Source organism: Lutjanus erythropterus, chromosome 14 (genome assembly GCF_056507025.1).
Source record: "Lutjanus erythropterus isolate fLutEry1 chromosome 14, fLutEry1.hap2, whole genome shotgun sequence".
Lineage (NCBI taxonomy): Eukaryota > Metazoa > Chordata > Actinopteri > Lutjaniformes > Lutjanidae > Lutjanus > Lutjanus erythropterus.
In genome coordinates this window covers 13,772,751-13,797,677 of record NC_139330.1, presented here as the reverse complement: position 1 = coordinate 13,797,677, position 24,927 = coordinate 13,772,751, and the positions used below count along the sequence as shown (strand labels likewise).

General features: G+C 39.6%; 1 protein-coding gene across 1 annotated transcript in view; it reads left to right on the top strand.

Moving 5' to 3' along the window:
- cfap46 (cilia and flagella associated protein 46) overlaps positions 1-24,663 on the top strand; it is a 52,196-nt gene extending 27,533 nt beyond the window's left edge. Inside the window, exons 28-58 of the mRNA XM_084736280.1 lie at positions 324-547; positions 659-781; positions 1,080-1,241; positions 1,650-1,798; positions 2,062-2,160; positions 2,240-2,300; positions 2,785-2,928; positions 3,178-3,390; positions 3,491-3,597; positions 4,482-4,664; positions 5,441-5,579; positions 6,840-7,037; positions 8,094-8,282; positions 9,255-9,377; positions 10,936-11,115; positions 11,422-11,595; positions 12,183-12,280; positions 12,637-12,710; positions 13,376-13,546; positions 13,807-13,918; positions 14,266-14,336; positions 14,739-14,900; positions 17,240-17,316; positions 17,715-17,775; positions 17,882-17,914; positions 18,764-18,866; positions 18,984-19,096; positions 22,122-22,203; positions 22,373-22,509; positions 23,491-23,586; positions 23,860-24,663. Coding sequence (XP_084592406.1) covers positions 324-547; positions 659-781; positions 1,080-1,241; positions 1,650-1,798; positions 2,062-2,160; positions 2,240-2,300; positions 2,785-2,928; positions 3,178-3,390; positions 3,491-3,597; positions 4,482-4,664; positions 5,441-5,579; positions 6,840-7,037; positions 8,094-8,282; positions 9,255-9,377; positions 10,936-11,115; positions 11,422-11,595; positions 12,183-12,280; positions 12,637-12,710; positions 13,376-13,546; positions 13,807-13,918; positions 14,266-14,336; positions 14,739-14,900; positions 17,240-17,316; positions 17,715-17,775; positions 17,882-17,914; positions 18,764-18,866; positions 18,984-19,096; positions 22,122-22,203; positions 22,373-22,509; positions 23,491-23,586; positions 23,860-23,972 — 3,971 coding nt within the window. The 3' untranslated portion in view covers positions 23,973-24,663. The remainder of the gene's footprint in view (positions 1-323; positions 548-658; positions 782-1,079; positions 1,242-1,649; positions 1,799-2,061; positions 2,161-2,239; positions 2,301-2,784; positions 2,929-3,177; positions 3,391-3,490; positions 3,598-4,481; positions 4,665-5,440; positions 5,580-6,839; positions 7,038-8,093; positions 8,283-9,254; positions 9,378-10,935; positions 11,116-11,421; positions 11,596-12,182; positions 12,281-12,636; positions 12,711-13,375; positions 13,547-13,806; positions 13,919-14,265; positions 14,337-14,738; positions 14,901-17,239; positions 17,317-17,714; positions 17,776-17,881; positions 17,915-18,763; positions 18,867-18,983; positions 19,097-22,121; positions 22,204-22,372; positions 22,510-23,490; positions 23,587-23,859) is intronic.
- The last annotated feature ends 264 nt before the right edge of the window (positions 24,664-24,927 follow it).

Sequence of the window (24,927 nt, the reverse complement as noted above, 5' to 3'; positions counted from 1 at the left end):
AGGACAAAGACAGATTTCTCAAGATCCCATGTGGCTACCCCCTGAGAATACCAGAGCAGTATTTAAAAGACTGCTGTGAGAAGTCTTTTTAGTCTCCTGCAGTGAACACCATTTAATATTCCCTGAGAGACAAACCGAACACTCAAATAAAAGAAAAAGTCTAAACTAATTACAGAGAAATGTGTCTCTATAACTGTCCTTTGTATTTGTAAATAATGTTAATGTTGCTGTTCAGTTATACTGACAGATTATCCTATGTATCTGTGTTGTTTGCTGTTAAATTCTTTGTCACATTAAATGTTATATGTACATCTTTCCTCCAGAGGATGAGTCCAGACAGAAGAATTTGAGGACAGTGAAATGTGAGTCCCTCATTGGAGTCCAGGGCTCATCATTCACACAAAAATTGTCTAGTCTGAAGGAGGTGTGGCGCCTTGAAGGCCTTGTACGAGCACACACTCTACTTGCTCTCATGGCAGACAAGACTTCACCTGAGCACCAGCTTAATCTGCTCAGAGCCTACACCGTTGTACTTCAAATATGGCAGGTAGTGCATCTTCACTTGATTGTGCTATCACCGTAATTTGACAATGTAGATGAAATCCGAATTATGTTTAAGTACAGAACATAAATCTGTGCGCGTTGTTTGTCACTTCAGGTGTCCATGGCAGTGGGTTATGAGATTTCCAGTGAGATGGCAAAGAGCCACCCAGCCCAGCCTCCTCCCTCAGCTGGATCCAGAAAAGAAAAAGAGAAGGGCAAAGGCAAAAAAGTGAAAGATGTGGGTCATGTAGCTGAAATTTGATTCACACAGTTCCTAGTGGAGTGTATAACATACAACATGAGGTCATAACTTTTGAAGAATAATGTAGTTACTTGTGTGTCAGTAATTACTAGCCTTTGTTCTATCTGACACAACACCAAAAATTTACATATTATTTGTATTTATATAATTTATTTGGGGCAGTAAAATATTCTTAGCAGGTATTTACTGAACTAAATTCTTAATTTTAAATGCTGACTATACACACTAGTAATAACAACAAAATATCAATTCTGTGTCTGTTCTGTGTGATCAGCCTCCCCCTGGAGAAGAGAGACCTAAACCTGTTGCCTTGGATCAAACACTTCCTTCCACTCCAAAGGACTGGGCTTGCTACATCTGTCCGGACCAGGCCAGGCAGATCTTCAGAACCAACAGTAACCCTCACTGTATCAATACACACAGCATCACAAAGCAGGCAAGACTGCACACCTCTCTGTCACATTTATCTGTGTCATATCCATCTACCATATATAGTTTTGTATCTGACAGTATTTCAGTCAAGATAGCAGAGATTGTATCCGCTGGCTATGTAGCATCAAAGGCCCTGCTGCCAAAAGCATTGACTTGGTATCAGTGCTGCTTTAAGAAGCTGTCATTTCTGGTTAAATGGAAGTGCATTTATTGATCTGTGTGGATCAAATTAAGATGTTAGAAGAGAAGTTAGAGAGAAGAGTTGGAAACCCCAGAATTTTGAATTAAATATGTGTTATAATTAATTTACGGATCTACCACCAGAATTGGATGGAAGTATGTGACGTGACTGGATTAACTTCATTACAAAAAATCTTATTTCTTTATTTTTTCCCTGTTTGTTTGGTTTTAGACTCGGAGCTTGTTTTATCTCAACCTGCTGGCAAAAGAGCTTCACAGGCTCTCACTTGACTTCCTGACCCTGCCTATACTGCATCTATGTGAGACCATTGCCAATGACCTTTTGGGTAGGAGGAGCCTCTCAGACCTCTACCGACTTAGGTAAAAACACTGATAAACTAAATAGAAACTTCAAGTGTGTTTAAAGATCTTGAGGAGTATTACTGCATATGAGAGAAATGTTCTGTAAAAGCTTTTGTGGCTCTAGAAGGACCTGTGCAAAATCTGAAAAATTGCCCCAAGTGACGTCTGTGGTACATCTTGTGGTGCAATTGAGTACTTTAAGAAATCCTATGAATGCTTAATAATTTAACTTTATGTAGTGACTTTGTATGTTCCTTGTTGCTCTTTTTTCACTCAATTAGAATTGTGAGGACCTGTTGTCGACTGGGTTTGGAGACATATTCACCATATCAGGAGAAGCTCCTGAGTCTGAGTAGAATCCAAGAACAAGAGCAGATGGGGTAAGTCAGCTCAGCTGTAAAGATTTAATGTTTGTACATTTTGCTTCAATGACCTATGATGCAGTGTTCATGATTACAGGTGCCGCAAAGCAATTGCTCTTTCAAAAGAGAGGAGAGGTCTACACAAAGCTTACAATCAGGTCAGCCTGCTTCTCAAAATAAATGTATCTGTTTCAAACTTTTCGTCACGTGATCCATATTCTTAAGGGTTTATAAGTTTAAGAAATTACCATTAAAATGAATTACTTCTAATTTACCTTTATTAAGTCTTAGAGAATGACTGGTAAGTGCCCACAAGTGATTACTTTATGCTGTAATTAGAACTTTTATAGTGTAACACTGACTGCTGGCAGATTGATATTAGGTTTACAACAGTCAAATTACATGTCTCATCAACCTGGAGTGGCCTTCTCGTTACTGTGACTTTTATATTGAAATCCACAAGGCTCATCTCATAAACTTACAATAAGATTTTAGCAGGGCCCATAAGGGAGTTTTTTTTCTGATGCACACATTTTTCACATGTTGGTGTGTATGTATACAGTCAATACAATATAATATGTATGTACTCTGTCATATCCAACCTGTTAATACATTGGCAGCTTTAAATAATCATCTATCTAGGTGGATGAAAAGGTGGAGTCTGAGCAACAGAGTATGGATGTGTGCGCTCAGGATATTTGGCTGGAAAAAGCTGAGGTTTGCCTCAGCATGGGGCTCTATCAACCTGCCAGGCAGCTGCTGGCAGAGGCCCACTTCGTGTCTATGGTGAGTCTGACAGTAAAATGGAGTCAAGAACAACATTGTTTTACTCTGTTGGCATACCTGACTGAACCATTTTATACATGTACAATACTTACAAATATGTTATACAGTTGTATGAAAGAAAATGTTAACTTTGAGTGGTACACTACACTCTTTCTCTATTCTAAAATATTAGATGTATTTACTGCGATGGTTCTTATCTTCTCCATTATAACTCCATGTAACTCTCCTTTTCATATTCTGTCTGTTCAGGAGCTTGGAGATCAGAAAGCAATGGCAAGAAGTTTGCTCAGTCTCGCCGTTTTGGCTTGTGAAGAGCAGAACTATGTCCAGGCTCTGATCCTGCTGAACAAAGCCCAAGCCCTGGGTGGGGATGAGGAGTTCTGGTACCAGTTCACCCTCACCAAGATCAGAGCTGTAGTAGGCCAGAGAGACCATGATACACACCAAGATGCACACACCAAGGTATATCATCACTATCTTCAAACAACCCCCCACTGTATAATTACCTTATTTTTGTACGGTAGTTCATACTTTTCTCCTCATGCCTTGTTTTCTTTCACAGACTGATCAGATTATAAAACAAGGCTGTGGGGCTCTGAAGCTGGTTCAGGGACAGCGGGTAAATCGAGTCCCAGAAATCACATTCCTGATCACCTCTTTAGAGATGAGGTACTCCCAAACTTCCGTGGTCAAACAAAATGTGCTAAATGTGTAAATCTTATTAAGATAAACTTTAGTGCTTTGTTTTCTTTATCATGTTTAAGCTGCACTATCTAGTTTGGATAGAAGAATGTACACAGTAATAATCAGCAAATATTGATTTTCAGATTTCACCCTATAAATAATCCTTTTCATATGTATTGCAATGGTTCCAGTGTCTTTCCTAAACCCACATGCATCAATTTCACCTATTGTTTTTATAAAATATGTCCACCCCACTATCTGGGGAATGTTTACTAAGGGTTTGCAACCCTTTTTAAGCACTAAATAGTCAATTGCATTTGTCTTTCCAGTACTAAAGGATTCCACCAAGGTTTTACAATATAGTGGAAGAAAAGCAGAACTGCTGAAAATTGTGTGTTTGGCCTAATGCCATATGAATTGTAATGAAATGTTCCTGGTCAGAGGCACAAAATATGAGAGGAGGCAATGGAAATCCATACAAATAGCTGCTCACTGAATTTATCACCACAGACTAATCACTGTGGCAAAAGAAACTGCACCTGAAATGTAACGTCTGGGAAAAAACAGGTGCAAGTTCTGTGCCACTTTCTTGTAGGACACACATGAAGTGTGAGAGACTACAAACAAGTATACTTTGCTAAACTGAAAATTGTGGTGATGTAAAATTTTAAGTAAATACCCCACCTTTGTAAATGGATATTTGATCCAAAGAAAAGTCAACTGGCTAAGCCTGGTTTCAACCTGTAACTGTTATTCATTTAAATGTCATGTTTTAAATGTTTAGACAGACACACTCAGATAAGTGGTAACTTCACTGGGTATGGATGTAATCCTGGTGTAATCTAATGTAAGGTTGTGTTGTGTTCCAGAGGAGCCATTGAATGTATACATGCCTTTCGTGGTGGTGAACCTGGAGAGACACTCGGCACCGACGTTGTCCAGAGGCTAATGGCTGCCTCTGATACACTCAGAGAGTGTGCCAGTAGTTTCTCTAAACTCAGTTATAGAGAACAAGCAGCAGAGGCACATGTAGAGTACGCACATGCTCTGAGGTTAGTCGGACAGAGTTACTCCAGACTTGTTAATGTTATTACAAATGGAATATTCTTTAAGCTATATTATATGCCATATACAAATACGATATTTACTTTACTTGGGTACATGCAGGAGGGTTTTATGAGGATTGTGGGGACTTTTCATGTAAGTGTTACAAGTTGCATTCATAAAACTCTCTTTACTGGACATACTTTTTAAAAATCACTTGTATCATTTAATGAATAGGTGAACGTTTTTGAGATTTCATTATTAGCATAATTACCACCCCAAACATCTTTACACTGTAATGAAACAAGTTCTGCTGTCAGAAATCAGCAGACAAAAAATGCAGTCAGTTTATCAGTGTCAGTAGTCATATCAGGGGACCCGAAAAAATTAGAAAACATTTATAATACAGCTTTCAACAGCTGCTTTCACAGCAGTACTGTAACAGACATATAGAAGGAATGGTTTGGGCTACATGAAGTTAGATGCTTAAAAATGTCTTTCTGAAACAAAGCAGTCCATAACTAATGTGAGGCAGTCAGGGGAATATACCAAGAAAATCTAATTAAATTTTAGAGTTCCTAAGGGAACATTCTAAGTACAAAAAAAATTGTTAATTCCACAAATTTCTTTTATAATAATTGTACCTATCCCAAAAAAAAACAGATTTCTTTGTACAAGTGGTTCTTGTATGAGGTCCAGTGTGCTCTTGCATACTGTATTTGACTTGGAACATTTGTTGTCTGTCTCATACTTTGTTTTAACTGTCTGTGTCTTCGCTCTGAAGAATCCTAGCCAACCATGCTACTGACAGAGAGGACAAACAGCGCTTCCTCCTCGATGGTCTTTCCCAAATGCAGCTAGCTGTCACAGAGCAGGAGCATGTGGTGCTGAATGCTCAGAGGCTGCTTCCCTCATGGGAGGAGGTAAATGAAATGCATGCATGTTCCTTTAAAATCCATCTTTCATTGTGATGATGTCCTCTGAAAAAAGTGTTCTCACAAAAATCCTGTGTAAGTGCATTTACTTGGCTGTTACACTCGAGCTCAGAAGCTGAGTTCTGGCTAAAATTGCTGGCCCATTAACATGTGCAGATGGAAAAAAGTTTTATCCTACTTAAAAAAGTTCCTGACCAGTTTTGGTTCTCCTGTGAAAAGTATGTTTGTGGCTTAATGACAGAGAAAGAGACATTGTTTGTGTTATCCACACATTAATTTCCTCAATCACAATTAAGCAGCTGCATGAAGTTATTAAGACCCTGTTGTGCCACTGTCATATTCTGAGGTTCTGGGCTGTGTGATGTCTTAGCAAAATATTTCTGTGTGTATTGCTGTTTATATCTCAAGCCACAGTTCAAAAATGTTTTGACATGAAAAGATAAAGCTTTCATTACTTTTACTTGTCAACAGCAGCTGGGTGTTAGGATCATATTTTATCCACACGCCATACAAGCTCTAATGCACATGATGTTATCTGGGGGCTTCAGTGCCAGAGATGGACTGACATAACACTGACAGCCGCCTGGATTTACATGTTGATGGAATCATGAAAGAAGGATTGATTGAACACCTCTGACACCTGCTGCAAATTCTTGTTCTGTTGAGTTTTTCGATATAATCTTGCACCGATGTTTGACTCATTGGAGGATGGACTGTGACAGTGTGCTTTCAGCAGATGGTGCTGCTGCACTAGAAAGTTTTGGCATCCACCTGCGCTGGAAACAAGAGTGAGCGGATGTAATCACTGAAATAGTAGTCATTTATTCATCCTCATGAGCTGGTCTGTCTTTTGTTTCATATTTTCCACTTTCCATAAATAATCAGCAGTAATGTGGATATGATGACAAAGTGGGTAAAATGATCACATATGTTGCCTAAGTTGCTGTTTGTCTGTGAACTCATCATCACAGCCCAATCTTACACCCGAACCCACAGCTTGAGGATAATTGTTTTCTAGTTGCCATTTAAACAGTAGTCACACTTTTTATTATAATGAAGAGAAGGTGTTTGCTGTGGAGTTTTCTTTATCATTGAAACATAATTTGTTTGAGCTTGTCCTTGTCTCATACATGCTGATGTGTATATTTCAGGTCTGTTCTACTCTTTGTGATTTACTGCATGTGTGCTTATAATTTGGATTGCTTTTTCTCATATTTGTTTTCACGCTGGTTCTTTCGTCCTTGTCAGAGTCAAGGTCTGTCACTGACAGCCATGCAGAGGCTGCTTCGCCTGCGTCTGACCCTGGCAGAATTTTGTCTGGCCATGCTGGAGGAGCACTGTGCTGAGAAGAAACGCCAAGCTCTGGCACGAGAGGGGAAGACCCCTGCTGAGATCGCACTGGAGGAATTTACATGCTCTACACCTGAGCCAGACTCTATAGAACAGGTTAGACAGAGCATTAACTGGAAATATCTTTATTGTGAAGGTGAAGTATCTCATTTACAAGGCTCAGACTGTCATTCCAAAGTGTAGGAGCCCTAACTGCAAAACTCTTTTCACCTTTGTGTATAAATTTGTACCTTGGAATCAGGACCAACCAGGAACAACACATCCAGGGAGCTCAGGGAGCAAGTGCAAACAAGTGCAGCACTAAGACATCAGTCCAAGTTGACTTCTCACTGATGTTTATAAACCAGCACCTCTGCTCAGGATATAACCTGTTTAAAGAGTGTACTGGAGTACTGGGTTTAGGAGACTGGTATAGTAAGTTTTGTGCATAAAAGATTTGAAAAGTTCATGAGTTACCATACATTCACTCGACTTCCATCTAAGCTAAAGCTTCTCAAGCAAACAGCGAACTTATCCAGCTTTCAATGCAACATGTAGTCCTCATAATACTATGTTGAAACTTAAGATTTGATCTTGAGTCATGTACAAATTAGACTGACCTAAACCTTGTGACAGTTACTCTACATAATTCTGAATGCACTTTTTGCCAGTCAGCATATGTTTTGACATGCAGATAAGATGTTAGCAATTGCATCACCCAGAACTCAAAATGAGAAATTTCTCATTTAATATTAATAGTTTAGATTGTGAGCTTGAGAAGGGCTTTAAGGTGTGAGCAGTGTAGTCATCCATGAGCTCGAGCTTATGGTCTCATACTGATTTATGAATAGTGTAGTCATGTAGAGCTTATATACTTCAGTCATTTTCTATGTATTCTCCCATTTCCTGTCTTTTTTCATTCTCTCTTCTTCTTTTTCTGTCTCAGTCTGTCCTCATAGCACAGGGAATCAGTATTTATGATAAATGTAAAACTAGAATACTTACTTATTGTTATGTCCACAGATACCACTTATCCTTTTATTGCAGGTTTTCCTTGTAAAAATGAGGAAAAAAGAGAGATTGTGAATACAGTTTGTCAGACAATATTAAAATAAGTTCATTGCTTGTGATCTGTCTCCTCATTTGACCTTAACTTCCTTGTGTGGTGTCTAGGAGTGGCTGAGTGTGGGCAGTACCTTGGGGCAAGTGGCTTTGGGCCAGCTGGCCACAGTCAGTTCTTACCCTCCGGACAACATGGAGACCAAAGCTTGCTGCCTGAGTCTAATGGGAAAGTACCTCAGACTGCTGGCTGTGCAGGAGGATCCCACTTATCTGTGTGCTCTGTGGGACAGACACAAACAGGTAGACAGCACATTGATCGCAATAAACATTTACGCATATTTTTCATGTATGCATGTCTGCTATATAGAGGATTCTTACAGCCACTGTATTCCAGATGGGAAGCTGGAATTAAATACATTATTTAGAGAATCACATGGGAATATCAAGAAGTTTAAAGTTGAGATTAAACTTTTTAAAATGCCTTGTAAAACCCTTTTATCACGTCTCACATTTTGATCACATCCATGGACATATAATGCTCCTATTTAATATGTCCCAAAAAATGCACAAAAATCAATTTCATTGTTATCATCTTATATGGAAATCCAAGCATGTTTTCCTCCTGTTAAACAAAATATGTTGTGTACTTACATAGGCAAATGTGAACAAAACAATTTCTACCAATAATATCTTGATATCCACCTATAAATCAATTTTCAGCACAGATGTAAGATTTATTAGTAAGCTAGCCAGCAGCATGGCGCATCGGGTCATGACACTCCCACTTTTCAAAGTTCAGATCGAATTCCTCTCAACATTAGGTCCCACCTGCCTATTCTCTTTCACTCAGAAATACTTCATAATCCTTTTAGACTTTAATAAATAGATTAGAAATTGAAAGATATTTTTTTAAATCTCCTCCAGACTGTTTATGCCTTAAGAAATTTTGTGACTGCAAAAACAACATACCAGAAAGAAATCACTTAACTTTTGACCGTGCTTTTATGTAAAGTCATAGAAATTTTGGGGGATTTTATTTGTGGGTCTTTTGGGAATCCTGATGAAGGGGCACATGCACACACATACACACCAGTGGACAATAACCTGGAAAAAGTTGCTACACGGGGTGACAAGCTTAAAGGGATTAGAGAGATGGATATCCGCTTATATAATTTAAGACAGAAAAGCTTAGGTTTTCATGGTTTGTGATCATGAGGGGATTTTATACTAATCACGATTATTGTTCTGTGATCTTGAACTAACTTTGTGAAGAAGGGGGCCTGGTCTGACCCGAAAGCTGTTTCTGTGGAGAACGAGGATTCAGAGAAGGAGAAAGACAGAGGATCAGGCAGAAGAGAGCCGAGGGTGACCTCTGCCAAAAGTGCTGAGCTGCAGGTACATACCTCCTGACAAGTGACCCCATCGCTTCTGACTCATCTCTAATCTAAGGTCTTTATACTGAGGTTCACATCACATCTCAAATCCCCCAGAGGTAAATCTCGGGGCACTCTGCATACTTCTTATATTGAAAGTCAGTGCAGAGATCTACTGTCCACATTAAACTTGGTGAAGAACAAAATGGGGGCAATGTATTATTTATGTGGCAACATTTGGGAATATTAAGTAAGATTAAATTGATAATGTTCTAAAGTTGAGTTTTCACTGGGGTGCCTGAGATTATGTACTGTATAGCGATACAAAATGTACCATTTCTAATATCTAGATGCTGTTTGAATCGTATTAGAATGAGATAAATGCCTTAACATATAGCTTTAATCAGTTCATTCATTGTGCTTTTGCCACTGGAGGACTTGAAAGTATTGTTGCCATGATGAACTCTAAGAAGAAACATTAATCATAAAGGTTTGATATAGCCTGTGCATTCAAATGACTTTGAAATATCTTGCTCACAAATGTAAAAACAAAGCATCCAATAATCTGTGAGTGGAATAATCACCTGGCTGAACTGCACATTGACAGAGAGGTGTTTATACTAGAAAGGCTAGAAAAGTTAGGCACGGGGCCGTGTTTGGACTTAACAGGCCAATACAAGATTTTTAAATGTCAAGTCAGTTTCATTGAAAGAAATAAAACCATGGAAACAGGTTAGAGGTATGAATAACAGTGGCACTCCAGTTGAAAATAAATGTTTTTAAACTATGGTAGAAAAAATACTGTAACTTTATGTTTTCTTTGTATGCAAAGAAAAAAGTTAGTCTTGATGATGATTTCAGTGAAAATGATGCAATGTAGTGAGTTCTGATGAAGTTACTGAAACTATAGGAAAGCTGTAATGTTTGTGTCCCACTGTGGTGTTGACATTGACATGTACATGTAATGTAAAGCTAGCTACATTTAGAGATGACAAAAGATGGAAAAAATCTGGAGTTTGACCTGAAGGATAGGTTGAGTATTTGGCCACTGTAATTGTTCCCCTTGTCAGTACTAGATGTGAAGACATCATGTCCTGATGTAATTCCGGGGAAAGAGATGACCTACAAAATCCACAATCCTCACTCCGTATTAAAATGCATTCAACTGAAGCTAATTTGAGGCTTCAGCAGGCTGAGTAAGAAAAATCAAGTTGATATCCTCCTAAGTCGCATTTTTTTTATTACAAAATTCCCTCTTTGTGTTCCTCACTCAGGAAACACTGCCCAGGGAGACAAAAACTGAGAATTTTGGCCTAAGAAGCCAGCAGAAAGCCTCATGTTAGCTTCACCTGAACCTGTTTTGAAGGCAAAGAGGACTGTCTGTCTTGTCCCCCATCACTTGTGAGCATTTTACAGGTGGCTTGACAGAGACGTATGACAGTGTATGATAGTATTGTAATCTACATATGCAGTGTAACATGCTTGTAATGTACCTGTGTACGTTTGATTGATTGATTATGCAGTCTTAATCTGTATAGTGTACAGGGATGTTAATTTGCCTGTATTGTGTGTCTATGAAGAGGAGTCACAGAGCCCAGCAGCTGTTGGCACAGGCCAGTAAGGCACTGGCTGAAGCCATCAGCCTGTGTCTCCAACACAGGCTGCTGTCCTCCATTCTGGCTGATGCCTCTCTCAACATGTTGGAGTGTCATGGTCAGTCCGACCCTGCAGCGGCAGGTCAATATCTTGCCCTGTTTCAGGTATTGTGCATCAGATCATTTGTTCATTTGTTACTACACTGCCAGGGTGTTCAGGCATTCTCCTTAGTATAGAGTAGAATTGTCACATGCCCATGTACAGAGTAGAAAGTTCCACATATGGTACATTGTGTGAAATAGGCTGCCACTGGATGCAGGTTGCTCTATGCACAGTCACAATCCAGTCCTTTGCATCTGTACGCACACATCATCTTTGCTAACTTAACAGTATTCTTCAAGACATCATCACCTACTATAATTCCCGCTCTCACCAGGAGCTCCTTCATCCATCCTCTGTTTTATTCCCAGAGCTGCTGCACTGTTGCTATGATGGCTGAGGTTCTAAGTTCTGCCTGTGCCGACACCAGTGCGTCCCAGCTCTCTGCTCTGCTCAACCTACACAGGAAACTGCTCATCTCTCAGGATGAGAGGCCCAGCAGCATGCTAAAGGGAGTGGAGAACTCCCTCAGTAGCCTCTCCAAGGTACCGGGTCACCAAACCCCCCCACTCATGATTTATGGATGCTGTCATATGCAGCTCGGTAAATTCCCTTGATGGGGAACACAATATTGGTGCTGTTATGGCCTTTGCTCTGAATGTACAGTAGGATTCCAAAATCATACTGAGTAGTCAAGTTGCAAGCATGCATTTTAAAAGTTTTTATGTCACACCAGCATGTACAGTAGAGGCAGGATAACTTGGTGGCATCTGTAGCCTTGTGAGCATAATGCATTAAGAAGCTGCCCCCTAAAAGGCAGATGAGTCTTTTGGAATATTATCACACTAACATTAACACAATATGTTAATTTTGCCAATACAAATGAATTGGTGACCAATAATTGACCCTGGTAGCGTAACTATATTTTGATAACATGACATTGTGTTTATCGGGACAATGTCCCGATAAACACAATGTCAACATCAGTCAGCATTGACATTTTCTTTTCAGGCCAATAATCCCTGTGCTTTCTAAAATTAATTCAATCAGATAAAGAAAAAATATTTCAAAGACACTCTATGTATAATACACTGTTAAATGTGTGCTTTTGGAATGACTGTCTGGTTTGCAGGCCTTCAGTCACCTGACCATCTATCCTGGTCACCTAAACATCCTTGCAGAGCTTCCAACTAACCTGAAGATCCTGCTGCTTCAACACTCTGAAGATGGGTAATTTCTATTTTGTCCTCTTCTGTTTTCCCTCACCATTTCCGTATCTTTGCCGTGCTGTAAAGTCTGCCCTTATCTGCCTCTGACAGTATCATGGTACTTGAGTAAATGGCTCCCGGTCACACAAGTCACGTTAGATTTAGGCTATAGGTACATGTGGAGCAGAAGGGGCCTGCTGTGTGGTTCACCTGCCACTAGAGGGCTGATGTTTGAAATTACTGTTTCTGTACTTATAGGTAGAGATGGAGTGCATCCATTTTATTTGACATATCATTTTTTAAATAAACACAGTGCTTACAGTGTACAGGTAAAGTCTAAAAAGTTTTTTTGTAACTGTTTGTTTGTTTTGTTTTTAGGTCAGAGCTTTATGGGGCCTTTTATGAGGTGACCAAACCTCCAAATCAAAAGGGAAAGACTACACAAGTCACAGGTTAAGTGCTTTTACTTTGTTAAGGTTGTTCACAAGACAAAGAGCAGTTAGACTTCCCACTTTTATGTGAGATGCAAGGCATTTTTGAAAAAAGAATATTTATTGTGTTTATGTTTTGTTTTGTTTTTTTACATTGCATGTTTTGTTTCTTAGCCCTGGGTAATATGACCCTTATCACATATACAGTACAGTGCTGTATGTTGCATTTATTGTATTTAAATGCAGCCAAATGGATTCAGTATTCCCACGTAACATTTATCTGCAAGGCAGATGAAAAGTTCAGTTTTAATGAAGACAAGGAGAGAGGAAAAGTGTAGAACAAATTGGCTGCATTTCCCTTTTACTTTTGTGCTACTAGTCTGGCATGGAGCACCAGCTTTCATAAGTCATCACAGGACATTAGCATACTACCTGCTTACATGACCTTTCCTGGGACCAGTCTAGTTGTGGGTGTTGTGGAAAAAAAGGACTTAAGAGTGAGAACAAATTCATGAAAAGGAGAAGACAGTGGGAAAAACACAAGATGAGACCGAAGAAGAAGGAATGAGATCTTTCACAAGGAGCAGGAGGAAGAGAGGGTGGAGGCGCTCACGGGGACCAATTACAAGGCCTGTATGCATCTGTGAGTATGCATGTCTGATTGTGTGTCAATTCTGTTGTTGCAGGTACCCTGGCGTGCTCTAGGGTGGCTAAGGTTTCAGTCTGCCCGCAGGCTCTGCTGGCACTCAGGGAGCAGACTCGGGCCTTTGGCCGGGATTCTAGACATGTCCTCCTCAAGGAAGCCTGGCACGGAGCTGAGGGCAGGCTGGAGGCCTCTGAGGAGCATCAGGTTTTTCTCTGCTTATGTCTTGTTGAGACCTCTGCACTTCTGTCACGCTATTATCCACTGCAAGCCTCATAAATTAGCTCATTTCACTGCAGTCTTTATCATCTCATGTCTCATTGTGATTACTAGGGAGACTTGGGACAGTTGACTTTTACATCCCAACATTGTGTTGCTGCAGTATATGTGTGTATGAATGTAATCAGTGGCCTCAAACAATAAATACTGCATTACAGCTACTGAAACTCTCTTCTCTTTTCTCTTGTTCCCCCACACAGAAAAATGGTGCAGAAGCAACGTTAGCAACTCGCTTCAGAGAAATTGTACGAAATATGGAAGACTATTTGAATCCACTGCTCACACAGTTTGACTTCTCTTGCTTAAGGTGACGCACCGTATATCATCAGATTCTCCAATCTGTCCACTACAAAGGCTTGACAAATTTAATTTGGTTTTCCTAGCCTAAGGAAGGAAAATTTTCTACTGTGAAGTGAAGATTTTACTGCTGTGGCAGGTCCAAATGTTCACTGTGAGAAAAAGTGTGTTCAAAACAAAACGAGACTGGTTTGTCTCTTAATCTTGGTTGATTAGGTTTGTTCCTCTGTCTGTGTTCATGCAGCAAGGTTCCTCTAATTCTGTATTTCTCACACTGTCACAACCTACACTATCTGATTCTATCTTCTATAAGGCAGTGTAGCTCTGCTGATCCTCACCTGTCCTTGCCTCCCTCAGGCCCCCGGCTGCATCACTACCAGTCACTGAGGTGACCAAAACCAAAGATAAAGAGGAGAAAGGGAGTTCAGGTAAAGGTAGAGAATGTTGGCTGTGAGCTTGCTTGTTCTGTAACACCCTACGGGCCTTGTGGTTATCTTTACCATGTATCGTGAACCACTGTGTCATTCCAGTCTGTATTGGCACCCCATCATCAGGTTCCTATTCAAGCAGACTGCAGCTCACCCCCCAGGCTACTGTTTTTATTGTATATGTAATTTAATGTGATACAATTTGATTTAAACACACAACTCAACAACACAGTACTTTTACCAGGAGCAGTGACGATTAAAGTGCCCCTGACCTAAGAATTAACATTAAAAATTGCTGGTACAATCACTCTATATTAATATTGTGGACTTCAGAAATGGAGCAGTATTTCCTTAAAGGTTGTTGTACAGCAACATCTTGTGTATGTGTGTGTGCACCACCAGTAGAAGCAGGGGAGTATGTGGTCTTGCTCGCAGACCAGAAGTTACTGGGGTTGCCACTGGAAGCCTCATCCATTCTGCAGGAAGAAGGCCTGAGTTCTGTGTCACGAGACTTCTCCCTCCAGCTTCTCCACAGTCGCCTGAAGAGAGACGAACCAGACAAAGGTACCAGTGACACAAATGCAGAAACATTTTAAGAAATGTTTGCAGCCACTGTCTAGGTATTCCCAACTATTCCCATGAACATGAAACTTTAAGAAAAACATACCACATACAGCTATTTCAACCACTACTAAGTGGCATATTTGTGCTCAGGAAAACTGAACTGAACAGTTGAAAATTAGGCATTTTGTTTGTCCTTTAGTGTTTTGGCCTTATTAATTAAAATTATGACTAAGGTAATAGTCTGACTATTCATAAGTACATCATACAACCCCACATTAAATAATCCAAACTATCCCTTTACTGTGTTGCATCCCAGAGTTAAGAAAAAACAGGTTCCCTGATGGTAGAAATAAGACTATGCAGTATAACTGTCTTACCTATAAAACTGTTAATAATTAGAGTAGGGTTTTTGTACAGTATAAGTGGATGTTTGCTTCACATAATTCCTCCTCATATTTTTGTAAACAATGACTTACACTTTAGACTGCAGGCAGCCATCCATAGAAATGGAATTTGTTCAAGCGAGAAGGTCATTTCTCATCCCGCCGGCACGCAGAAGTTCATGCGGACATCCGTGAACACCACAGCCTGCTTTGCTAAAGTGGATGTCCATTATCTATGGCCATTTCGCTGTGCCTGCTAGAGCAATTTAGAGTTGGAGCTGTAGATGTGATTGTCCAGGAGTAATACAGTAAAATGTGTTTGGTGGCCGAGAGTAACTGTTGACTGAGCACATCAAGCTTTAAGTAGAAATGTTCATGCTTGTTAAATCTGTTGGCGTAAAAAACATAAAGTGTGAGTAAAACTGAAAAGCACCAAAGTGACTCCCACTTTTTGAGATGCTATAGATTCACACTGAGGGGCCTGCTGAACTTCTGGTGTTAGACACAGACGTTGTCAGGAAAAGCAAATTTTATCTGCTTAATCCTTTTAAAAAAAATCACTAGCTTTCCATAACTTCTGAAATATAAAAGACTAGTGCAGAGAAGAGCAGTGTGGTCTATTCCCAGGTTATAATGAGATGAAACACAAAGAAAGAACCATAACCAACACTGACATTACTCACTTATAGGAAAAAATCACAGTGAATTTGGTCCTACAGTGCCTAACTTGGTGCATTATCAACTGCTGTTTATTTGAAATTACCATAGTCACACATTATACAGACTTGGTAGATTTTACTTTTCTAGGTTTACTACAGTATGAGTGTAAAATCCTGAGAAAAAAATCCAGGAATTCTGCACATTATTGTTTTGGAAAGAAAAGAAAAGGCGGTAAACAGAGCACTGGAACTGGTGCTGCAGACATTTTTACCTTTTTAAAGGTTGAATCATTTGCATAACTTGGATGAATGTTCAAAGGTTACTGTTAAACTAGTGCATAGGTGTGAGTGTGTGTGTGTGTATGTGTGTCACTTGACACTTGAATATGCCACAGACAGGAAACCAGAAGAACATGTGTTACTTAATACGTCTTTCAATGCCTGGATCAAATACATGGGTGATGATGAGACTGGAAAAAAAATTGTTTTGTTTTTTTCTGGACGATCATTACCATAATTTTGACATCTACAGTTTACCATTGTGTCAAGAAGATATAGTGCCTGAAACCACTTTTGAAAGGGCTATTTGTTATTCTATGCAGTGCTTTGCATGAAGTATGCTCAGGACAAATTAGCACAAACTATAAAAAGACTGCCTTCAGATGGGAAAGGTTTGCCTTTGTTTGTTCTTACAGCCTCAACTTTGTCTGTGATTCAAACTACACAGATCTGAAAGATTTTAGAATTTCTGACCTGTTGTTCCTTTTAAGGAAAATCAAGCTTAAAAAAGTAATAGTGACAGGAAATCTTTCATTACACTGACTCTGCTTTGTTACACACAGCATAATGCTGCCCCAGTGTGTGATTTTCTGCAGAATGGACTAGTTCTAGTGAAATTTCACTTTGGACCAAAGTGTTGAACTGATAGATCAACAGATGGACTACAGCCCTGCTACTGGCATAGCCTAAAATAAGAAACAATGACATTAAAATGCACTTTAGATTACTACCAAAGTCTGTATGCAATTAGCTGGTGCCATTTGTTTGTTCAAAAAGAAGAGGGAGTTTGACTCTAATTAATCTGGTAATTATATTGATAATCAGTGCTTAATCAATAGTCAGTGATTTCATTTGCAGCCATGACAAAACTTTTAGGTCAGTTCTTCAGTTTGAGTCACCAATAAATGTCACTGACTTTGCAGATACTGAGAATTGTTTTTTATTTCCCTGACTAAATGCTGTGTAATCTACCCCGCAGACAAGAGTATGTATTAATTCTGTTTCCTGTTTGTGGCAGTTGAAAGTGACAACAAAAAGGAGACCAAAGGTGGCAAAGGAACTAAGGGGAAGGCAGATCAAAGCCAAGCCATCAAAGTGGTGAGTTCAGTAAATTAATCTGGACCTGCCAGATACAGACAGCAATATTACTTTTACCTGCTGTCAGCAATTGCAATAATTTAAGTTCCTCTCGCCTCCCTTTTAAGTGTGTTTTTTCAATCAATTACATAATGTGTTTTTCATAAATGTCCTATTTCTAGCTTCTGAGCATTTATCTTCTGTCATGCACCACTTCTATTTTTTCCACCAGCCCCTTCCTTTTTGCCTCCATTTCTTTTGCTCTGTCTCCCCTGTCTTAAAATCCACTCTCATATTCTCTCTTGCAGCTGGTATATGCAGATGTATATGTGTTAGACAACATGTGTGTGTGTGTACATTTTCTGTTTGTAACTGTCCTTGGTTTAAGCTTTACTAACTTCAATTTATTTACCCAGGTACCAGTGAACCGTGTGGTGCCTCCTAACACCTTCCCAGTGGATACACGCAACATCAAATGTATCTTTTTTTTATTATTATTATTAAAGCTGGCTGGTTTATTTGTGCTGTTGGAATATAGTTGCTGTGCTTTTCATAGATCATTATTCTTAACATGCCTCCACAGATATTGTTGACCCTCACAATAAAGGTAACTTTGGTAAGTAAATGTAAATAATTATTGGTGCATGCTTACATTGTCAGTTACATAATTAATAAACTATTATTTTGTTCTCTCTAGAGGTGGAAAGGTTCACTTGCAGTACTGTATAGTTCCAGTGCTTTTATTTTAGGTTTTGTATGGGTGGTGTGTTTTGGACTCGTGTATAGAGAAATGCTAGGGGTACTTTTGAAGTTGTGCAGTGATTAATGTTCTCTTTAGCTGTATTGCAGCTGCTGGCTCCTCATTTCCTGTTTTCATCTTTGGGCCTTTTAAAGCATCCCTCTCTCTTTTACATTATACTATTTTACAAAATCTCTATTTTTGTGGCTTTGTATAAAACACATTTCAAGGTATTTAAGTAATTTAGCACCATCATAAAACACAGGGTTTCATAACAGAATGAGAGTTATTGCCACACACACATGCAATCCAGATAAGTAATTCAGTTGAGAATAGATAAAAATATAAAGCAAAACATAATAAAATACAAGCATAATAATATATAGTTATTTACATATACGCGTTAAAACCCAGAAAACAATTCTGCAGTGCATTTTTTGAGTTTACGTCAGCTACAAGAAGTGTGACAGTGTTTGAGCACCAAGCAGGCATTGATGTCCACCTCCCCTTGTCCTGCCGGAGTGTTGCATTTTTCATCCTGTCTGTTCAGGACCGGCACACCCATCAAGTGCAACACCTTGATTTTAGATGTTATTGTGGAGCAGGTCTCTGAGCGAAATTTGAAGGAGCTTATTGCCACAGCATCTACATGTGCTCCCTGTTAGCACCACAACTTAAGCAAGTGGAGGTTTTCATAATATTTCTTTGTTTTTCTCTGTGGCAAAGATGGAACCAGTCTGAGCATGAGGATGAAGGAGATGCTGGAAACTCACAGCCAGCATTTTACCCATCTGTGGGAGGGCTTCATGGGCAGCAAACAAAAACCCAGGTTAGAACTTTTTAGTAGAGCAAAGCAATGTGATGCAAAATTTCTTTATTTGGTTTTTACGTTGCAACAGACCTGATCATTTCTGTATCACTAACCCTCTCTGAAATTTGTGTCCAGCCTGTCAGAGATGGACCAGCTGCTGTGCAGATGCAGTGCCTTTATTTACCTGGGAATGGAGCGCTTAACAGCAAACATTCCACCTGCCAAACTAGCAGCCTTCAATCTGTCTGGTACTGTATACTATACCGTGTATTTCCCTCCACGTTGAATAATAGAACCTGAGAATATTTTATTGAAATAAATGCATGTTTTTTAGATGTCAGTACTGAAGATTCACAGTAGGCAGATCATAACCACATGAATACCGCTGTATATGACTGAGCAGAAACATGATGTACAAATCTGTTGCATGTTTTGGTTTATTTCAGTTTGTCCAAACACAGACATCCATACTAAAAGGAAAACTGTGTAGGATCTTCCCCAAAAACAATGCCTAAATATTCCCTTTCAATCATCACCCGTGACCGACCAGAAGTGTGTGGCAGAGCCTACATCTGCAGAGACCCCGCCCATCACCTGTACCCTCTTATTTTCTCATTATTATGCTGTGCTACTGACACTTGCATTTAGTGTATTTAGCGACATCAGTCTACTGTCTGTTTTCACCTGACAGCAAACAAAATGTCAATCTAAGGTGTTTGTTAGCATAACAGCCTTATATTTTTAAAATGAAATGAAAGCTTCACTTGGTACTGCTCAGGCTTATTTCTGTGACCCCGTTACCACTATCACTGCATGTAGGACCTCGCCATCACCTCACCTCAGCGTTTTCTGAAGCATTTTAAATAAATACGTGAGAAAAATAGGTGACAAAATACTGTAATGAATGAGTGATCAAAATCTGGAGCAAGAGCTGTTTGCGGATTATGTAAGCAGTAAATGGAGCAGTAGGCTTAATCTCTTCAACCACATCAATCTTTCATTCTGAGTGGGTTTATATATAGAATTATCCCTGTTCTGTAGTGAGAAATCAGTGAGGTTTTACTATCGGATCCCTGCTGTAACATTTGCACAATTTCACCTGTAAAAATAATTTGAAAATATCCAGAGGATTACTGAGGAATACTCTGTTTATTTGTCACTTAATCCTACCTTCTGTTGATGGCATGAATTCATACAAGATAGCACATCTGTACTCTGGAGACATACTACATATTTTCAAATGGACATTTTCTGAATCAAGTAACTGTCAAAAGATTGCTGTGTCTGTATTTTCAGTGAAGTAGCCTTCAACAAAACTTCAACCAAACCGATTTTTTTCTTTAAGTATTCTTAGAAAAACTCCTGGCTGCTGTAATTTATTTACAGTCAGGGGACAAGACGGCCAAGCCCGTCTCTCTCTCCTCAATTATTAGAGGAGGTCTTTTCCCTCCCTCAGTACTCTTTAAATAAATAAAACTCTGCTCCAAACCTTTCAGCTCTTCACACCCTCACAGATATTTCACCAAGCAAGTATGGCTTCATCTTCTTGGCTTCTTTCCTCCCTTTAACCAGTAAACAAAGGTAGTCAGAGGATGGGTGGACATTATCCAGGGTGATTGACAGAGTGTCAGGTTGGCCTTACGCATCACCCCAGGCCAGACATATGTGCCACCCACTTGCCTGGCGTTAGTGCTGCTAACTATAGTGTGACTGACACCATGGTCTGAATTCCAGCTGTTACTTCACAACACACCAGATCGTTTCTACCTAATTGGCCATCGGGATATGATTAGGCGATGGCAGATTTGTGTTTCTCAGAAATAAAAAAAGGTGTCATGCGGTACATGCTGCGCCATCTGCACTCATATCTTATCTGGGAATTGTGTTAATTTATCACTGCATCGTTACCTTGTTTATGTAATACTTTTACTTTCGACATGGCTCTTTGAGGGACAAAGTTTGATCAATGTAACGCTGCAGTGACAATGACTGGATGAATCAGACTCACATCAGAGTGGACTTCCACTCTGTCCCCAGGCACCTGCATAGCAAAGGTGAAGGGGGCAACAGTGTTTTGCTGCAGACGCAGACATGATTGTCACTGTATCTGAAGTCAGTCAGAGTAGCTGCAAGGCACTGCTTATCCTCGCTGCAGTAGAAAAGATGGTAGACGACCTCGCTGACACACACCTGGTGTCAGACACAAGCAGCAGTTCTCTCACACCTACAAGTCTAGGCCAAGTGCTTGTACAGTAAAAGCCTATTTGTGTGCTAATGAAAAGATGGAGTGTCTTGAAGTAACAGTGTTCTGCCTGTTGGACCCTGTGGCAAGACTGATTGACATAATATTCTAAAGGTTTTTTCATTCATTCATGTTTCTTCTCCTTGTATAAAGTACACTGAGCTTCATCTGATCTGAAGAAGTCCCCAGGTAGCACCTCTTTCTTCTGCCTGAAAGTGATTCTAGGAAATGAATGAAAATCAATAAAATCAGAAGTAGCAGAAAAGGCCAAAGGCCTCCGCTGTTAGTTTAACATCAAAGCCTAATGTTCACAAGAAAATGGCCAGTATATAGCATAGTGAATTACCCTTGAACTACCCCTGAACTACCCTTTTCCATGTCTCTGCTCCTGATGTATTTTTGAATAGAGAGCTTCTTTCATTATTCTTCTTGAGTTGCCGAATCAGAAAATTTGGGTCTTTTGTCCTTATGTTATGCTAAGTGAGGATCTAATAATGCTGTAAATTAGCACCTTGTCATTTTAAACAACATTAAAAATATATTTATAATTGTTAGCATACACCAGGTGCAACACTTTTCTTAGAACTAGACCTCCTGGGAAATAATCTTAGAAGAATACAAAAAAATTACATTGTGAAGCAAAAGTTAATCTGGAAGTGGTGAAGGATTTGGCTCTACACTATTGCTGACACAAAAATAGAATTATCATTAGTATTGAAAGCACCTTTGATATATATTTTTTTCTTAGCTTTTCAACAGTGTTCTGTTCTTCTCTCTTTTACGTAGTGGTTCTCTTTTCAGTCTTCCTTCATCCCGTACACGCTGGCCTTTACCTCCTTACTTGCCTTACAGTGTCACTTATGAATGTGACATGACGTGACAGACCACTGAGCTACCTTGTGTTCTGTGTGTTTGTCTGTACAGAGTTTTATATTAATGCTTTTTATACAGCTGTTAGTTTATAGTTGTCTTTTTGTGGATGAGCTCTATTTATTCTTTTGCCAGATAATGATAATGTTTGCTCTCCTCAGAGTGTCGCATGGCTCTACTCTTTGACCTGGTTCAGAACAAGTCCAGTCTTCTCCGCCAATCAAACCTGGACACACACAAGAGGTAACAAAACACTCAGAATGACTGAAGCTTTAACTCTGTTTTTCAAATGAATCTGCACCTTCTTCATATTTATATCTGTCTTCCTTTTTACGTTGCTAATGTGTTGTACTAGATTCAACTTATAATATTGATAATTGATGTTACTGTCCCCTATTTTTTCTCCTCTCAGGGCGGGACAGTTAGCCCTGGAGAAACCCCTAGAAACTGCTCTGCTGTTGAGTTTGTGTGGTGTCCGCTGTATTGTCCTCAACCAGTGGCACAGTAGCCTTCAACAGAGCACACACACTATGGACAAAGTTCTAGACAGTAGGTTTTGGACATACATAATAAACAATGTCTTTACTACATTTTTCATTCCTTACTGTGAACCTAATACATTGTAATATAGCCACTTTAAAAGATCAATATGTAAGAATTTTAGTTTAGAGCATTCAGAATTAACTAAAATTATCAACAGAATGTAAAGAAATAACATAACAGTTTTGTGTTGCAGAGATATCTACTAAAGTTAGCATGAAAATCAGCTACCTTCAGCCCGTCCCGTCTCATAATAGCACTCTGTATCTCAAGAGACAATCATTAGTCACTAGTGTCCATTCTACTATCAGTGCAACAACACGGTGGTTATTTTTGTGCAGGGTTTGGCTCCTGGCACCCTGGGGCTGGCCTTGTTGTAACCCCCACTCAAGTCTCCAGAGGTGGGCACTGACTGATGCCTAACCTCTGTCTGGCCCCTCTCCCACTTCACGCCTCTCCTGTCCCAGTCTTTGTCTTCCCCAGAGTCAGAGTCCCAAGCGGAGCCACTGTAAATCACTTCAGTACTATACTCCCTTTTGTCAAACTGGCCTACTTTGGTCTGAGTTTGGTCCTGGTCCGTCCAGTTCACTGAGAGGCAGGTGAACCTAGTTCTGTTGCTTGCTTGCCCAGCTCCGCTTCTGGTGCACATTCTGGCACAACTCTCCACCAGCATTTACCACCGTCCTCCTCCCAGCAGCCAAAAGCTCCTGTGCTAGAAGTATAAATGCAGACACTCCCTCTGTGCTCCGAGCTCCTGGCCAGCCAGATTCAGCTAATAGGACTGCTAGCTGCAAGGCTAACTGAGCTAATTAGCTAACAGCAGCTACAGTTAGCAGCAGTCAGTAGTTACCCTGATAATATGCTTTTCTCTGTATGTTTGGAATATGAATTCAACCTGTGGACAATTCTTACATTTTGTACCTCTAAGCATCTGTGAGCATCATTAGCAGTTACTGTAATACAGTCTGTGTGTGTCACCATGTGTTGCAGATCTACTGAGGGTCAGGCTCACCTCTGGACAGACCATCCATGCCCTGAGGAGAGGGGACAGTTCAAGACTACATCACAAGGTCGCAGAATCATATGGTACTGTATACCCTGCACACTACCTTATTTAGCCTCACATTTGCATTTCTGTTCACTGTAAAAGAAAGAAAACAAGCTGATGTGGGTTGTTTTTTATGAGTGCATCACAGGCACCCACACATCATTTCTTTCTCTGTGTATGAGGCTTGGCTGTCTTTGCAAAGAGAAAAAAATAAACGTCAAGCAGAATCATTCATATTACGAATCTAGATAAGCTGGATTCCAATATAACCTTCAGATATAATTATTGCTTTCTCTGGTTTTCCTCTGCAGATCAAGTGCTCCTCACTGACTCAAACGAAGATGATGTTCAAAACGAAACAATTCTCACACCATCAGCCTTCAGCTGTATTCTTTATGGACTGCCTAACTTAATTGTCACATAAAATCTTGTGTATCCTCAACATTTCTCACTTACATTTCACAGTTTGGGATGATTCCGGGCATACATGTCAGCCAGCTGAAGCTACTGGAGCATGAGGGGGTTAAACATTTTATTGAAAATGATCTTTGATTCTTTACCTTAAGTTTTCCACTATTCCAACTTTATTAAAATACTGATTTAATAGTTGATATCTTTAACATAAGTTCTGAATGTACACAGCAGATGTAATATGCCTGACTTCGTAAGACTAAGGCTAATGCTCTCTGAGAGGGGAGCTTACAGAGGTTCACCCTATACATGTCTCATATTATTAAAATAGCAGAGCTGTACCTCTCTGCCTCACAGATAACACTCGGTGTATTAAATATATAGAATGTACTGTTCACATCAGTCGCTGTGATGACCAATATTCATTGAACTACCTAATTGAATATCAGACATAATTTCAGACCAAATAAACACTTAACAGGACCAACAGCCTGCTGTAACAGAACAGAAATAGGTCAACAATCTGATATGATTGATGCTCTACTATTACAAGTGTTTGAGTGCCAGAATCGTCTTTGAGTGTCAAATATCAAACATAATTCTTTAATTATTATTCAGCTTTAATAAGAACTAGTTAGATTTACTATATTGTTGACAGCATTAACTGCAGTTCTGTTCTCTTGACACATGAAATAAATCCTGAAATGAACCATTTCAAACACTGATGCCACAACTGAGGGTGTGCTTATTGTTTAAACACGCTGCGTCGAACTTGTCAACATGAAACCACTAGACCTCTCTGTACTAGACTCAAATTAAATGTAATTGTTTGTTGTATCTTGTGAATTGTTGGCTAGTAGAGAATGGCTTTAATCAGACATTGCAGTGCATGCTTAAGCCTTACTTGTTATTTTCAGGAAATTACTAAATGGTAAGTATACCTGTAAGAAATGAATGAGCTGATGTTT